We start from the raw sequence: 17143 nt of genomic DNA, 5'->3' as shown, positions 1-17143 counted from the left end.
TTAGATCATGTCAGGGCTTCCTGGTGGTTCAGATGGTAAAGAATTTGCCTGCAATGCAGGAGACACAAGAGACACGGGTTCAATCCCTGGGTTGGGAAGATCCCCTGGAGCAGGACATGGCAACCCACTCCAGTATTCTTGGCCTGGACAATCCCATGGACAGAGGAGCCTGGCAGACTACAGTCCATGGGGTTGCAAAGAGTCACACACGACTGAGTGACTAACACTTTCACTTTTTCAGGAATCTGAGTCTGATATTAATAATCTAACAGGACTTTGTTTTGGCTTTCAAATTTTTTGCACTGAAAAATGAAATAGCAAACCCCTCCCCCTTCCCTGGGTGGTAGTATGAACATACCTGTCTTTCTCAGTTGCCTAACAGGTTCCTTCTTGCTCTGTTCTCAACAGTATGCTTGAGAGCTCCAACCGGCTTGATGAAGAGCACCGGCTGATTGCCAGATACGCGGCCAGACTGGCGGCAGAGTCCACTTCGTCTGTAAGTAGTCTGCGTGAGAGATGTCACATTGACTGTGGTCTTGTTGCTGGTGCCACAACAGCAGAGCCAAGTGGTTGCTATTGAGCCATCTGCAAGACCTAAAAACAATCTGGCTTCTGCTGCTTTGATTTTTCACTTTTCAGCTATCATTCTTGTCTAGCGTGAATCAGAGCTTGAGGGATTCTGTTACAACAGTGCTGAATCAGCCCAACTCCTGATTTCTCTGGATAATGTCTAATCAATAAATATAAAGAGCAAGCAGTGATTCAAATCCACAACTGGCTTAGATAAATTTCTGCTTTTATCAGTATGCAAGTGATGCAGTGGTAAAGAACCCACCTGCCAATGCAGGAGACGTAGGAGACATGGGTTTCAATCCCTGGGTCGGGAAGATCTCCAGGAGTAGGAAATGGCACCCCACTCCAGTATTCTTGCCTGGGAAATTCCATGGACAGAGGAACTTGGTGGACTGCAGTCGACTGGGTCACAAAGAATTGACCACATCTAAGCAACTGAGAAGGAAATGGCAACCCACTCCAGTATTCTTGCCTAGAGAATTCCATGGACAGAGGAGCCTGGTGGGCTGCTGTCCATAGGGTTGCACAGAGTCAGACATGACTGAAGCAACTTAGGATGCATGCATGCATTGGAGAAGGAAATAGCAACCCACTCCAGCGTTCTTGCCTGGAGAATCCCAGGGAAAAGGAGCCTGGTGGGCTGCCATCTATGGGGTTGCACAGAGTCGGACACGACTGAAGCAACTTAGCAACAGCAGCAGCAAGCAACTGAGCACAGAACACAAAATATATACAAAATATGTACAAGAAAGAGAAAATGATGTCATAAAATTAAAAAAAAAAAAAACCTTCATCACATGTCAAAGGTGCCAAAGGCCAGACTTAGCTATAGAAGACCATTTAGAATATAAAATATAGGACCTCACAGTTCTTCAATACCAATACAAATTGTATCTTTGTTAAAAGAAATGCTACATTAAAAAGTGATAGAAAAACTTTATGAAAGCCAGAGCTTCACCAAGTTTAAACCTTTCCCTACAGTTAGTTTTCTGAAGTTAAAATTCAGGCAGCATTTCTCCATGTCTTTAGGCTTAGACAATGGATGCTATTTTTTTAAAGCTTGACATTCTGTGGTAGAAAGATTAGTTGTGATTTTTTTTTATTTGCTTTAAAAATTGGGGGGAATTTTTATAATGTATTGTAGAGCAAAGAAAGCACAGGGAAATCTACATAATCTGACCCTGTTGTTTATTGATTGCTTGTGCTGGGTCTTCATCGCTGTTCCATGCAAGCTTTCTCTAGCTGCGGTGTGCAGGCTTCTCACTGCAATGGCTTCTTTTTTGTGGGTGGAGCCTGGGCTGTAGGGCGTGCGGGCTTTAGTAGTTGTGGTTCATGGGCTTAGTTGCCCTCTGGTATGTGGAATCTTCCCAAACAGGAATCGAATCTGTGTTCTCTGCATTGGCAGGCGAATTCCTAACCACTGGACCACAAGCGAAGTCCTGACTCTTTTTCTATAAAACAATATCAAATAATCCCTTCACTAAATACACATACACATATACGCAGCATCCCTGGTAGCTCAGCTGGCTAAGAATTTGCCTGCAATGCAGGAGACCCTGATTTGATTCTTGGTCAGGAAGATCCCCTGGAGAAGGGATAGGCTACCCCCTCCAGTATTCTTGGACTTCTCTGATGGTTCAGGTGGTAGAGTCCGCCTGCAATGCAGGAGACCTGGGTTCGATCCCTGGGTTGGGAAGATCCCCTGGAGGAGAACATGGCAACCCACTCCAGTATTCTTGCCTGGAGAATCCACATGAACAGAGGAACCTGGTGGGCTACAGCCCATGGGGTCACAAAGAGTCGGACACAATTCAGCAACAAAGCACAGCACAGGACAGAACATATAAATACAGTATATGAGATATATATACATATCTATTGTTATAAAATCATATATATGATATCTAGTCATATATGCCGGAGAAGGCAATGGCACCCCACTCCAGTACTCTTACCTGGAAAATCCCATGGATGGAGAAGTCTGGTGGGCTGCAGTCCATGGGGTCACTAAGAGTCAGACACAACTGAGCGACTTCCCTTTCACTTTTTAGTTTCATGCATTGGAGAAGGAAATGGCAACCCACTCCAGTGTTCTTGCCTGGAGAATCCCAGGGATGGCAGAGCCTGGTGGGCTGCCCTCTCTGGGGCCGCACAGAGTCGGACACAACTGAAGCGACTTAGCAGCAGCAGCAGCAGCAGCAGTCATATATAGCCATGTATATAATTCTTATATAATCATATTCTTCTATATCAATATATGTGATTATATAAGAAGGGAGAAAGTGGTGACTGCATTTACATCAGTTGTTAAAGCTGGTTGCAACCCATCAACAGAAAATTACATATATGAGTGAAGAAATGCTGGAAGTATTTTGACCAAAAGGAGACAAAAAGTCATAATAACTCTGACTTTAAAACTATAGGCTTCCCTGATAGCTCAGTTGGTAAAGAATCTTCCTGCAACACAGGAGACCCTGGTTTGATTCCTGGGTGGGGAAGATCTGCTGGAGAAGGGATAGGCTACCCACTCCAGTATTCTTGGGCTTCCCTTGTGGCTCAGCTAGTAAAGAATCCGCCTGCAATGCAGGAGACCTGTGTTTGATCCCTGGGTTGGGAAGATCCTCTGGAGAAGGAAACGGACCCACCCCAGTATTTTGGGCTGGAGAATTCCATGGACTATATAGTTCACGGGGTCACAGAAGTAGGACACAACTGAGCAACTTTCACTTTCACTTTAAAACTATATTTTTTAATTATATATTACAGTGGTTGAACAGTAATTCTAGAGAAAGATACCTCAACAGTGGTTCATTTATTGAAGTGGGTAGCCATTCTTTTCTCCAGGGGATCTTCCAGACCCAAGGATCGAACTCAGGTCTCCAGCATTACAGGTGGATTCTTTACCGTCTGAGCCACCAGGAAAGCCCTTTACTGAAAAAAAATAGCTGCACTGGAAACAGCATGGCAAGAATGAACTCGCTCCCAATATCAGAAATTTGGAACCAGTTTTTCCCCATGTTTTGTGTATTTGCCTGCAAAAGAATTCTTTTCTCCTTCCCATCCCATAAATGTGCTCCAGACCTCCCCAAAAGCTGGTCCTTAGGAGAGGAACAGCCGTTTAATTTTACATGTTTTGCTTTTTTTGTTTTGATAAAAATGATTGTCTCTTTCGTGTGCGTATCTCACGACTCCTGTCTTTTCAAACACACATAGATTCCCCTGCCCGATACTAAATAGTGTAAACCACGTATTTTACAGCAGCCAACTCAGCAGAGGAGCGCCCCTGACATCTCCTTCACCATTGATGCAAATAAGCAACAAAGGCAGCTGATCGCAGAACTAGAAAACAAGAACAGGTAAGACTTTAGACAGATTGGCTGTTATGATCAAAGTGCACGTTCATTAATAACCTATAGTCATGCTTTTAACTGTCCAGGTTTTTTTCACCCTGTAGGCATATACATATAAGGGAAGTCATCTAGAGTCAGTGATGCTGCTTCTGAAAAACTAATCTTTAAATTTTAGATCATCAGAAATTTCATGAGGGAAAAAAATATATATATATGTGTGTGTGTATATATATATTCTGAGATGTCAATACAATTAATGTAATGCCCCTAGATAGTATCATTTCCCTTTTTCTGAGATACTTATTTTTGTTAAGGAGGTGTCTAAGGCAGAAAGGCCCCCCTGGGTGCTAAAGACTAAGTATCTTAATCACCTAGAGACAAGTAAAAGTCTCACCGGGAGGGCCCTGTGAGGATCGCAGGCTAAAGAGGCATCTGGGGACACCACCATCACCCACTCATTCAAGCCAAACATTTCCACACCCCATCCATCAGGAGGTTTTCCTCTTTATTCAACACAGATTGACTCACCATCTGCCCCGTGAGAGTTCCCCAAAACCAGGCATTTCATCTCCTCCATTCCCACTCAGTGCAACCTGTCACTTTATAATACATAAATCATATCATGTTATTTCTTGTTCAAAATCTCTGTTGAGTTTCCGTTACATTGAATAAAACCCCCCCTCTGACCACAGTCTGCAGGTCCAACCTGACCTGATTCCTGCCTCCCTTTCCAGCCACTGCCCACCTTACTCATTACACTCCTGCTTCTTTCTTTCTTTACAGCCTTTCAAGTACTGGCTGTTCTCCTAGCTTACAGAGCTCTTCCTCAGGGTCTCTGCAGAGATGGCTCTTCCTCACTGCTCAGGTCTCAGCTCAAATGGCATCTCCTATAAGACCACCTCTCTGATACCTCCTACTCCAGGAACCACTCTCTATTATATCCCTGTGTGTGTGTGTGTGTGTTTGTGTGTGTGCATGCACACACATGCACACACATGCATGCCTATCTCTTTTTGAATGCATGAAAAAAAAATGCATTCAAGTGTCCGTTTCCTTCTTATTCTCTGTCTCGTCTGACAGATATGGAATTTCTTTGAGAACTGAGTCCATGACAAATGGCCCCTGGGTTCCAGAACCATGCCTGGTACACTGAAACACTGTAGAAGCTCAGCAAATATATACTGAGTGAGAATATAATGAATTGCTGAGTCAGATCTTAAACTCAGTGCTGAGTAAGCCTCACATAAAAACAACTTGTACCTTCTGTATTTCTCAGAGCAGCACCAAAATGTCTTAATATTTAATCTCATCTTTAAACACTGATGTGCCTTCTGAGATCAAACTGGTAAAGGAGAAAATTGTGATCGTTGTTACATGCCGATAGAGTCTGACCTGAAAATCTTGGGATAAATGGTCAAGCTATTCTTTGAAGTTCTACAGAAAAAAGTTAAAAGGAAGGTAAAAATTCAGGACATTTTCATATTTTTGGAAAAAAAAGACTAAAGTGAAAATTTACAAGCACACAAATAGCTAATCTTGGTTGCAATTTTAATCTACTCTCCTACCTTTCCAAAGCATTTATTCTCCCTTCCAGTTCTCTGCTTCCACTCAGCATGGGGATGTCATCTGTGTGTGCTAAGTTGCTTCAGTCCCGTCTGACTCTGCAACCCTGTGGACTGTAGGCTCCTCTGTCCATGGGATTCTCCAGGCAAGAAGACTAGAGCAGGTTGGCATTTCCTCCTCCAGGGGATCTTCCCGACCCAGGGAAAAACCTAAGTCTCTCCTGCATTGGCAGGTGGGTTCTTTACCACTAGAGCCACCTGGGAAGAGACTGGAGGGGAAAATTGGGACTTCCTTTAAGGAAATAACCCAGTAATATGTACCTCCACGTGAGATTCCAGAATCAACAAGAGGCCCCATGATTGTGCTGGGTGTGCCATGCTACCACTCCTTCTGCTTAGTTCTAGGGCATTTGGGGATTGTACTTTCTGAAGGACCAGAGAGAGAATAGAGGAATGGGAATGAGAAAATATGGCAGGAAAAGAGCTTCGTCCTATCCGAGTTCCTTCCGCACCCGGTGCCTAAAGATCATCTAGTCCATCCCGAACTCATCTCTCTAAGCCAGCAGCCTCAACCCCATGGATGACTCTAGAACCGTGTCCCAGAAGCTTATCCAGGTCACAGTTCCTGTACCATGGAAATCACCCAGGGATCCCATGGTCTCCAAAGTGACAGTTAACCCGGTAATCAGATCTCTGGGCTTTAAGGGAGGATAGAATTGCTCACTTGACTTTGTCACTACCCTGAGTAGTTCATGGATGTTTCAGCAGTGATCTTTGGAAAATAATGCTTCCTTAGAGCATACTTAGAGGAGCCAGTTGGAGTTAGTATTAGGAGTAGCAAGGCTCTTCGAATTACATTGTCTAAGTCACAGCCTGCCTAGGCTACACCTGTCAGACCAAGTAGTGGAGACTAAAGGAGTCTGATATATATGAGGTTTGGGGCACACCAACCTGAGTTCAAATGACCACTACCGCCTAGATATTGAACTTGGACAAGATTTGTAACTAGTCTATGCTTCGATTCCCTCATTCATGAAACAGATAATAGCAGACCCTGTATATACAACAGTTCCTAATAGAACTGTTAGGAGGATTAAATAAGACTAAGAAGACAATGACTGCTTAGTGACTGAGCGCACACGCATGCAAGAAGACAACACAGTTCCCAGGTGTAGTCTAAGCACTTCATGCTCCTTGCCTACCTTATCATTATTTATTTTCTGCTAGAGCTGCTTCTCTATTTTCCTTCTTTGGGGCAAAATGGTTCTGTCATGGTTCTGTCCTCAGAATCAACAAGGAGACCTAGTGGAGGTCACAGAATGTCAGGATGTTAGCCCTGAGGAACTTGGAAATCTCAGTTCCCTGATTTTCAGGCTGAGCTCTCTGGGACCCCAGGGGCCCCGTAGGGGTGCATGAAGAGGAAGAAGGGGCATCCCAAGTGGTGCTAGTGGTAAAGAACCCACCTGCCAGTGCAGCAGTTGAAAGAGATGCCAGTTTGATCCCTGAGTCGGAAAGATCCCCTGGAGGAGGGCATGGCCACCACTCCAGTCTTCTTGCCTGGAGAATCCCATGGACAGTGGAGTCTGGCAGGCTGCAGTCCATAGGATAACACAGAGTCAGACGCAACTGAAGCAACTACGCACAAAGAGGAAGGAAGAAGAGCCAGTAGTGCAGGGCACGCCCTTCTTTAACCAGAGAAGTTTCTTCTTAACTCTCTGATATGTTGCGTTTCCATAGAAGGTTCCTTTTAAAGAAAAATTTCCACCTTGAAACACCAAGGGGGAGCAAAAAAAAAGTTGAAAACCACTGAATTATGGTCCATATCCATGAAAGGGACAGTGACTCACTGGTAATTAGCTTCTTGATGCTGGCATGTTTGTGGGGCAGGAGATTGTAGATCAGCCTTTCAGATGGAAAGTCACCCAGCCCCCTTGCTCACCAGGTTCACCTTCCATTCTCATTCTCGGTTCTTTGTTCTGTCTTACTGGCTCTTCTGCATTTTACTGGATGGGAGGCTGACCCCTCCCCCAAGAACTCATGACTTGTAACCTTGCCTAATAGCGTCTAACTCACTTAGGGATAATTTGCTTTGTGTCGGTCACCTATCCTTTATGGCTGGCCTAATGTTCACCCCAATGCAAGGCAGACCAGAACCCAACATTAATGATAGACGGACACGTCTCACCCCTGACCGAGGTCATACCAATAGCACTCTTCGGTCACTGACTCAATTACACTGAATCCTTTTAAAAGCACTTTCCTTCTTAAGGCTACTCTCATTGAGATCCATTGTTAAGCTTGAAAATGTTAAGAAAAGAGAAAGAATTTTGCCTAACTGGGGGCTTTTCAGAAAAATTCAGTGAGAAGAATTTCATTCCCGGTGTGAGAATGGGGTTATTTAGTTTCGTAAAATGAATGCCATTTATCCTTAATTTCCTTCCAAGTATCTCTTACTTGGTATCTGCAGGTAGTTTAAGGTGTCAGACTGAGATCATAAATAAGAGGAAGATTCATTTTCATCTCTTAAGCAGTGCGCTTTGCAAAGTTGAACACTTTACTGCAGCATTATATTACTGACTAGAGAGATTAGGTCCTGGGGAGAACAATCAGCTTGAAGGTTCCAATGACAAGCAGGCCTTCCTGGTTCCTAGGATGTACTGGAGATGAAGGCAGTATGCTTCATCCACAGCACTCAACTGTTGCAGGAAGAGGGACCCCTTCCAGGGCCTGAGAGTGGGCTCTTGTCTAACACTGGGAAATGAATTGTCCAAGGAGACACACATGCTGACAAAGCAAAAGATTTTGTGGGAAGGATGCCCCAGGGGACAAGCAGCACACAGGAACACAGGAGGACTGCTCTGCCTCCTGATTCAGTCTCAGGTTTTATGGTAATTGGCGTTAGTTTCCAGGTTGTCTCTGGCCAGTCATCTTGCTTGGCCCGTATTTGGTCTGACTCAGGGTCCTTCCTTGGAGAAGGGTATGGCCACCCACTCCAGTATTCTTGCCTGGAGAATGCCATGGACAGAGGAGCCTGGGGGGCTACAGCCCAGGGAGTCGCAAAGGGTCGGACATGACTGAGCGACTAACACTCAGGGTCCTTCCTGGTGGTAAGTGCAACTCTCAGCCAAGATGGATTATGGTGCAAAGGATTCTAGGATTCTCCTCCCTCCTCTGGTCCCTCCCAGATTCTCCCAGTTAGTTTTTGGCAGCAGCAGCACAGCACATTCCTTATTTGAACCTCTGTTGTGAGACAGTTCAAGCAAGCAGTTATCATCAGTTATCACCATGCCTGACCAATGCAGACAATTTCAGTCAACAGTCCCCTAACACAGCTTAGCTACAGCCAACACCTCATAAACACTGTCAGTTCATGAGGACAGGTTTTGCTCCAACACACAGGACGACCCCTTCTTTCTTTGTTCCGGTGGCCCTGATCAGCTCACATGTTAGATCCTGGATGTCCTGGAAGTTAACTGACCGGGTTTCTCTCCTTCCTCCTCTCTCCCAAGAGAAATCCTACAGGAGATCCAGAGGCTGCGGCTAGAGCATGAACAAGCTTCTCAGCCCACGCCGGAGAAGGCACAGCAGAACCCCACTCTGCTGGCAGAGCTGCGGCTCCTCAGGTAAGAAAAGGAGCCCAAGGCATCTCAGGAAGGCAGTGTTTGAGATCGTCCAAACCATCTGACAGTGTCCACTGGAAAATGGTCATCAGCCTCTGCAGCTGCCAATGTCTATTTGCTTTTATTTTTATAGCACACATCTAATTGCTGAGATTCGGGGGTCTGGGAAAAGAAGCTATTTACACTTTGCTTTTTTCTTTGACACAGAGAAAAGGACACAGTGTTCTTCAGATCCAAAACCAAATGTTTCACTAGAAAAAAAAATGTATCATGCATTCTCTTTTTTAATTACAGTGTAGTTGATGTCAGTTATTGTGTAAGTATGATATTACGGAAGCTGTGCTGTGTGTGCTTAGTTGCTCAGTCACAGCAGACTCTGTGACCCCATGGACTGTAGCCCTCCAGGCTCCTCTGTTCATGGAATTCTCCAGGCAGGAATACTGGAGTGGACAGCCATTCCCTTCTGCAGGGGATCTTTCCAACCCAGGGATCAAACCTGGGTCTCCTGCATTGCAGGTGGATTCTTTACCACCTGAGCCACCAGGGAGACCCCATACTTCATTTCTGGTTTTTATAAACTATTGGCTATATTCCCCATGTTGTACAATATATCCTTGTGGGTTATTTTATACATAATAGTTGGTACCTCTTAATGCCTAGCCCTGTATCTCCCATCCCTCACTTTTCTCTCCCCTCTGGTGACCACTAGTTTGTTCTCTATATCCATCTTGCTGGAAAAAAGAATTTGAACTCAACTCTTTTTAGTTATTTGCACTATCAACAATATGTTTATGATAAAAGTGATCAACAAAACAAACATGTAAACAACTAAATAATCACCACTTTTTAAATTTAAAAAATTATATGTGACCCATAAATTCTCTCCAACTCTTGGTCCCTAAGAGTTTTCTATACAGATCCTCACACCTTCTTGTTCTGCAAATGAATTTAAAGGCCTGGTGTTACCTAGTCGGTCATCATGACATATTGTTGGAAAGGACTGAAGAAGATCATTTGGTTCCACCCCTGAATTTCAGGGTACTTCTCAGCCTCAGATTGTAGAGAGCAGCAGGGCGTGGATGAGGACTGTGAGCACGTGCAAAAGGAGTCAGACCAGGGGCTCTGCTTCAGACTTACCAACATGCCTTGAATATGGCACTGACCCAAACCTGTCCGTATGGAAAACAATGCAAACATAACCCAAAGATACTCCCTAGTGGAAATGTCATATTTCACAAGGCAGTCAGAGTCAGCAAGTATAACATTCTTTCCATCTTTCAGTTTGGATGTCAAGTGTATTTCAGATGTATCTAACTCCAAGGCAACTAACTCTTATTAATTTTTTATAATAAGAACAGATGCCTCTGCTCAGAAATTAGAGTGCCCCTTGTCAACATTAGAGCGCCACTTGCTTACTCTGGTGGCTCAGATGGTAAAGAATCTGCCTACAGCGTAGGAGACCTGGGTTCAATCCCTGGGTCAGAAAGAACCCCTGGAGAAGGAAATGGCAACCCACTCCAGTATTCTTGCCTGGGAAACTTTTATACAGAGCAGCCTGGTGGGCTACAGTCCGTGGAGCCACACAGAGTCAGACCCAACTGAGCGACTAACACTTTAACTTCCTCCTTACAAGGAGACTAAATTTAGCACATTCTGTATGGCTGTATTTGTGTTTTACCAAGTCCCGGTTGATTGTATGGATCTTTCTAGGGGCTCCACTCTAACCCAGCTCTATGGACATATTCACATCTGAGCACTCAGCACACCTGGCCAGGGAGCAGGCCCTGCCTCTCAGGTGGGATCCAGTCTCCCCGGGCTCATACACTTGACTGGAGGGGGAGGCCCACCAAAGGCCTGAGTTATGGAGAGGAGATCTGTAGAGCTTTCTTGTAGAGGCTTCTGGATGTGCAGAGATCACATCATACTTTAGAAGAACAAAATAATTTAATGGAAGAAATATAAAGTCTTCCTTTTCAATATATATGATTTCTGGTCCTACTTTTAGAGAGATGTTTTAGGAGTTCTTGCATATTCTGCTACACCATCACCCAGAAGGGATGAAAATGAAAAGGAAAAGAATGTTTTACATCCTCCTCCTCCTCCTCAAGGGCTTATGAAAGTAAATCACTGCTTGAAAATAGCATATTTTGCCAAATAGGATTATGTCGGCCCTTCAGACTCACAAGTAAAGAAAGTTGAGTCTAGTATGTGCAGGCATACTAAGTTGTTTCGTCATGCCTGACTCTTTGCATCCCTATGGACCATAGCCCGCCAGGCTCCTCTGTCCATGGGCATTCGCCAGGCAAGAATACTGGAGTGGGCTATCATGCCCTCCTCCACAGGATTGTCCCAACCCAGAGATCAAATTTGTGTCTCTTAATCTCCTCCATTGACAGGCAGATTCTTTACCGCTAGCACCACCTGGAAACCCCTCTCATGACCCTGGCTGAGTTTAAAGCCATACTAAGGAGTCTGGCTCTGTGGGGAACTTCTAGAGTTTTGGCCATCACCATCAGAGGGTGGCCCACACATCTGGCTTAAGACCTGAAACACCTATATCCTAGCTGATTTGCTTGCCTGCCTCCATATTCTTCAGGTTTCCCAGGTGGTAAAAAAAAAAAAAAAAACACCCACCAGTCAATGCAGGAGATGCAAGTAGTCCCTGGGTCGGGAAGATCCTGTGGAGGAGGGCACAGTATTCTTGCTTGGAGAATCCCATGGACAGAGGAGCCCAGTGAGCTACAGTTCATAGGGTCACAAGAGTTGGACACAATTGAAGCAACTTAGCACGCATGCAGATTTGTGTGTCGGGCTTCCCATGGGGCTCAGTGGTAAAGAAACTGTCTGCCAATGCAGAAGACACAGAAGACCTGGGTTCGATCCCTGGGTCCAGAAATTCCCTGGAGGAGGAAATGGCAACCCACCCCAGTATCCCTGCCTGGGAAATCCCATGGACAGAGGAACTTGGCAGGCTACAGTCCAAGCGGCCGCAAAAGAGTCAGACTCAACTGGAGCGACTTAGCAAGCATTCCATATTCTCCACATTTCTTCTGCCTGGAATAAGTACCCTTCCTTGAAGGATATTTCTCTGGATACTGATGAACCACTTATACTGTGCTAAGCACTTTAACAATTGGCAAGTTTCACAAATACCCAGAAACCCTGCTCTGAGTGTTTTATCCTTTAGTCATTTCAGACTTTTCAAGAGTTCCAAAACAGTGACCTCTTGCCAATCACTTTGGCCTTGAGTTCACACTGAGGGGTGACCATGTGAAGCCGCCAAAGGAACTCCTTTTTGTAGCTTTGACAAAGGTCTCCTCCATCTATTACATCTTTTCTGGGCCTCTTATTGAGAAGCCAACAGGAGAAATTTCTTTACCAGAGAAATGAGGGCAGCAAGATCAGTGCTTCGCTTTTCATGAACACATAGTTTATTTTTATCTTAAGGGCACCACAACCTTTCTAAATGATCACATTCCCCTTTTTACTTTAGCCATGACAAAGCTGAAAGCCAAGTTTACAACCCAGATCTGGCAACTGAATAGCATTATAGGACAGGCATTTCATAGACGCTTCCTGTGCACTAAGCTCCACCTAACACTGTTTCATACAGTTGCTGTGAAAAACCTGGGAGATGGCCATTACTATTACAGGGAAAGGAAAGGGTTAGTCCCTCAGTCATGTCTGACTCTTTGAGACCACATGGACTGTAGCCCCCCAGCCTCCTCTGTCCATGGGATTCACTAGGCAAGAATACTGGAGTGGGTTGCCATTTCCTCCTCCAGGGGGTCTTCCTGACCCAGGGATCAAACCTGGGTCTCCCACATTGCAGGCAGATTCCTTACCATCTGAGCCACCAGGGAAGCCCCGTACTACTATAGTCTTTCTATAAAGAAACTGAGGTTCACAGAAGTGAAATAACTTGCCCAAAATCCTGCACAGTGAGCATCACAGGTAGATTCTCTCTCCTTGCATACGTGCGTTCTCAGTCGTGTCCGACTCTTTGTGATCCTATGGATTGTAGCCCATTAGGCTCCTCTGTCTATGGGATTCTTCTGGCAAGAATACTGGAGTGGGTTGCCGTGCCCTCCTCCAGGGAATCTTCCTGACCCAGGGATCGAACCCCCATCTCTTAAGTCTCCTGCATTGGCAGGGGCTATCTTTACCACTAGTGTCACCTGGGAAGCCTCTCCTTTCCTTGGGTCTTAATTATCTCCTGCCTAGACTATTATAATAAGCACTTACTTGATTCGCAGCCTCTGGACAATACACACTGCTATCCTTTGATTATTCAGTTAGTTCAATTTAACAAATATTTCTAAAGTGCAGTGTGCCCAGAACTGAGTTGAAAAAGATATTGTTCCTGGTCTCATAGAATTTGTGGTCAAGTAGGAAAATGACATAAATCAAATAGTTACACAAATAAGAGTGTGATTATTAACTGTGATAAGTTCTATAAGCAATCTTCCTTTAAAAAAAAAAGACATAATTATCAAAGCTGCTACATCAGTCAGAAGTTACCATGAAGAAGGATTGTTTGAGTTGAAGCATGAAAGATAAATACACGGGGAATGGGGATTATGGACAGTGGAGGGAGCTGGAAGTAGCTGATGAAAGGCTTTACTGGTAGATAGATGCTATATGTACAAACACCAAATAGCAAGAGCAAATCTGGTATCTTTTTTGGAACTAAAAGCTTTGTTGACCTAGAATGCAGTGAGCAAACAGGTGCATGGTAAGAGCTGGAGCTGTAGATGTAGATGGGGGTAGACTGTGATGCTGTGTGGCCGCGCGGACCATCTTGAGGAAATTGCTATCAATCCCACAACAGGAAGCCACTGGAGGATGAGAGTTACATACCGAGTTAACACAGTGGATTAGCTTGGCAAGTCAGATTCACATGAGTCAAAGATCTTGCCCTAATATTAATTTTTAGAATACAGGCAATCAATAGGCACAGATGAAGCTGAGAAAGGCCTGCAGCATTCCATGTGGTTCCCCAGGTCTTTCCTTCCCATATTGGATGGGGAAATCTGAGGGAAAGTTTGCAAGGTGACCTAGTGACCCTTCCCACTGCAAAACCATTAAGAGACAGCTAAAGAACTGTATTTGCAAAGACAATACCATCTCCTATAAAGAAGAAACTATTAAACTGTGAAGCAACTTCACACTACAAATGGGAAGAAAAACAATTATAAATTTTCATATTTATCTCTTGTCTAAAAAAATAAGCATATTATATACCCCAAAGTTGCATTCTTTTTAAGGTATATGAGATTATTCTTTGAGAAAACTTATTAATATAAAGAGACTTTTTTGTGGAATTATAATCTCTGATGCAGGTTTGTGGTTTCCAGACCTGAATTTCATTCAGTTCAGTTCAGTCGCTCAGTCGTGTCCGACTCTTTGCGACCCCATGAACCGCAGCACGCCAGGCCTCCCTGTCCATCACCAACAACCAGAGTTCACTCAAACTCATGTCCATCGAATCGGTGATGCCATACAGCCATCTCATCCTCTGTCGTCTCCTTCTCCTCCTGCCCACAATCCCTCCCAGCATCAGAGTCTTTTCCAATGAGTCAACTCTTTGCATGAGGTGGCCAAAGTACTGGAGTTTCAGCTTCAGCATCAGTCCTTCCAATGAACACCCAGGACTGAATTTCATTAGACCAGCTTAATTTTTTTTTTTGGTGGCGGGAAACAACACAAAGTTAAGCACTTTTTGTTTCACCAGGTAACAGCTTTCTTTGGGCTATACTAGGCTTTAGCTGCAGCACACAAGCATCTATGTTTGCAGCAAGCAAGGGCTACTCTTCGTTGCGGTGCACGGGCTTCTCATCGCGGTGGCTTCTCTTGGGGCAGAGCACAGGCTGCAGAGCGCAGGCTCAGTAGTTGTGGCGCAGGGCTTACTTGCTCCATGGCAGGTGGGATCTTCTTGGACCAGGGATCAAACTCGTGTCCCTTGCATTGGCTGGCAGATTCTTAATCACTGGACCACCAGGAAACTCCCTACAATGACATCTTTCAACTACCATCACCTGTTAGCATGTTTCATGAATGCAGTATATTTTTTAACATTTTATTTTGAAAAACAATTCACACCTACAGAAGATTTTTAAGAATATCACACTAAATTTCCCTTCTACGCTTCACCTAGGGAGTGCAAACATTTTGTCGCACTCTTCTCTATCTCCCTATATATGTTTATATATGTAAACTACACACACGTTTTTGATGAGCCATTTGAGAGTAAAATGCAGACATCAAAATCCTTTACCCCTAAATACTTATGTATATATTTTCTAAGAAGAAAGAAAGACATTCTCTTCTATAACTATGGTATCATCATCAAACTCAGAAAAGTTAATATTGATATTTATTATGATTATCTATTATTAATATACAGTTCAGCCTTCCCTGGTGGCTCAGATGGTAAAGAATCCACCTGCCATGTGGGAGATCTGGGTTCAGTCTCTGGGTTGGGAAGATCCCCTGGAAGACAGTATGGCAACCCACTCGAATATTCTTGCCTGGAGAACTCCATGGACAGAGGTGCTTGGTGGGCTACATTCCATGGGGTCATACAGTCCAAAGAGACAGACACAACTGAGTGACTAAGCAATATACAGTTCATATTAAAAATTTTGCCTATTATCCCAACATTCTCCTAAAGAAAGTAGGTTTTAATACACACAAAATTAAAAATAATCTGACAGAATATCAGAATAAAAGGCATTCTTTTAGAGATGATATATTTAGCTCTAAGAAAATAAAATCACTATTTAGTCCAGGTTTTCTCAGTGTTCCTTGGAACACTGGAGGCTGCACCACACTATTGTTATCAAACCCACATTTGGTAACCATTGGTGTAAACACTTACAGAGAAGACATTATTAAATAAATTTTTTAAATTTATTTCAATGCAACGCATGAAAGAGTAAATGTCATGTTTTGAAAGAGTATTACTTAAGATAAATACAAATAAGGCTATTTCAATATTGATTAATTATACATTACTATAAGTTAATTTTTTCTGATGGTTTTTAGATGCTTCTTTTAATACTTCTTATCTATAATTTGAAGAGTTTGCTTTAACCTTCCCCTCAAAGTGCTTTTGGCCTTTAGCTCTCAAAAGGCCAAAAATTACAAAACAGCATCTAGACGAGAACTGGAAATAAATCAGAAACATTATCTGCCTTCTGCCAAGCCCTACCGAGGATGTAGCTGGAACACCATGTGCAGACAAGGTCAAAGGAAAAAACCGCTAATGGAGTTGTCACTGAAGAATATTGTTGAATTGGGCAAGACTTTTTCAGAATTAGAATTCTACAGACCAGCAAGACAAAAGACTAAAATAGGGTACCATTAAGGTCTATAAAATTATGGTGTTCCTTATCCTCAAGATTCAGAAAAGGGGCAATTGTAAAGAAAATCAACAGAAGGATTTCTCTCAAAATAAACTTTAAGTAGCAATAAAAGTCAAAAATACAAATATATTTTAAAAGTGACATGTTTATAAATTTTAAATTCATAAATCATTATAGAGAAAGCCTATATTAAAGCAAATTAGAAACGTCTCATTTATATCCATCACCTGTCCTCCCACAAAGTATCTTTCAACGGGATGAGTCACTGACCTAACCCAGTGTGACAGTTTTATGTGGTCCGTTTTTCATTTCAGAGCCCCTGCTATAAGCTCCACTTAATATTATGCCTGTGTCATTGAAGCTAGACATGTCCATTCATACATTAACACATGTGTGGTTAAGGCATCCATACATTTTTAAAAATATAATTTCTAATATTTCAGAATTAGAAGTCCTTGGGGCAAGGAATAAATTGTATATATCATTTTTTCACTAGCAGTCATGAAATAAGAGATTGAAATCGATTTGGAAAATACACTTCAGAAATGTGGATCATTAGTATTTGTGTCCTTCCTGGTTTTCATTCTTGTTGACAGCTGATAGAAGTTTTGCAAAACAAAGTTAAGCAAACACAAACCTTGTAGATTATTGCAACAATTGTGTAGGAACTC

General features: G+C 43.3%; 1 protein-coding gene across 19 annotated transcripts in view; it reads left to right on the top strand.

Moving 5' to 3' along the window:
- Positions 1 to 17143, top strand: part of DTNA (dystrobrevin alpha) — a 461852-nt gene that overhangs the window by 416202 nt on the left and 28507 nt on the right. For 17 of the 19 annotated variants that reach the window (XM_070361687.1, XM_070361685.1, XM_070361682.1 and 14 more), the window contains 3 exons: positions 409 to 496; positions 3832 to 3929; positions 8995 to 9108. In XM_070361687.1, coding sequence (XP_070217788.1) covers positions 409 to 496; positions 3832 to 3929; positions 8995 to 9108 — 300 coding nt within the window. The remainder of the gene's footprint in view (positions 1 to 408; positions 497 to 3831; positions 3930 to 8994; positions 9109 to 17143) is intronic. The other 2 variants (XM_070361690.1, XM_070361688.1) reach the window with 1 other exon arrangement.

This window comes from Bos mutus, chromosome 24 (genome assembly GCF_027580195.1).
Source record: "Bos mutus isolate GX-2022 chromosome 24, NWIPB_WYAK_1.1, whole genome shotgun sequence".
NCBI classification, from domain to species: Eukaryota; Metazoa; Chordata; class Mammalia; order Artiodactyla; family Bovidae; genus Bos; species Bos mutus.
The sequence above is the reverse complement of the archived record's forward strand: the minus strand, read 5'-3'. Positions and strand labels throughout refer to the sequence as shown.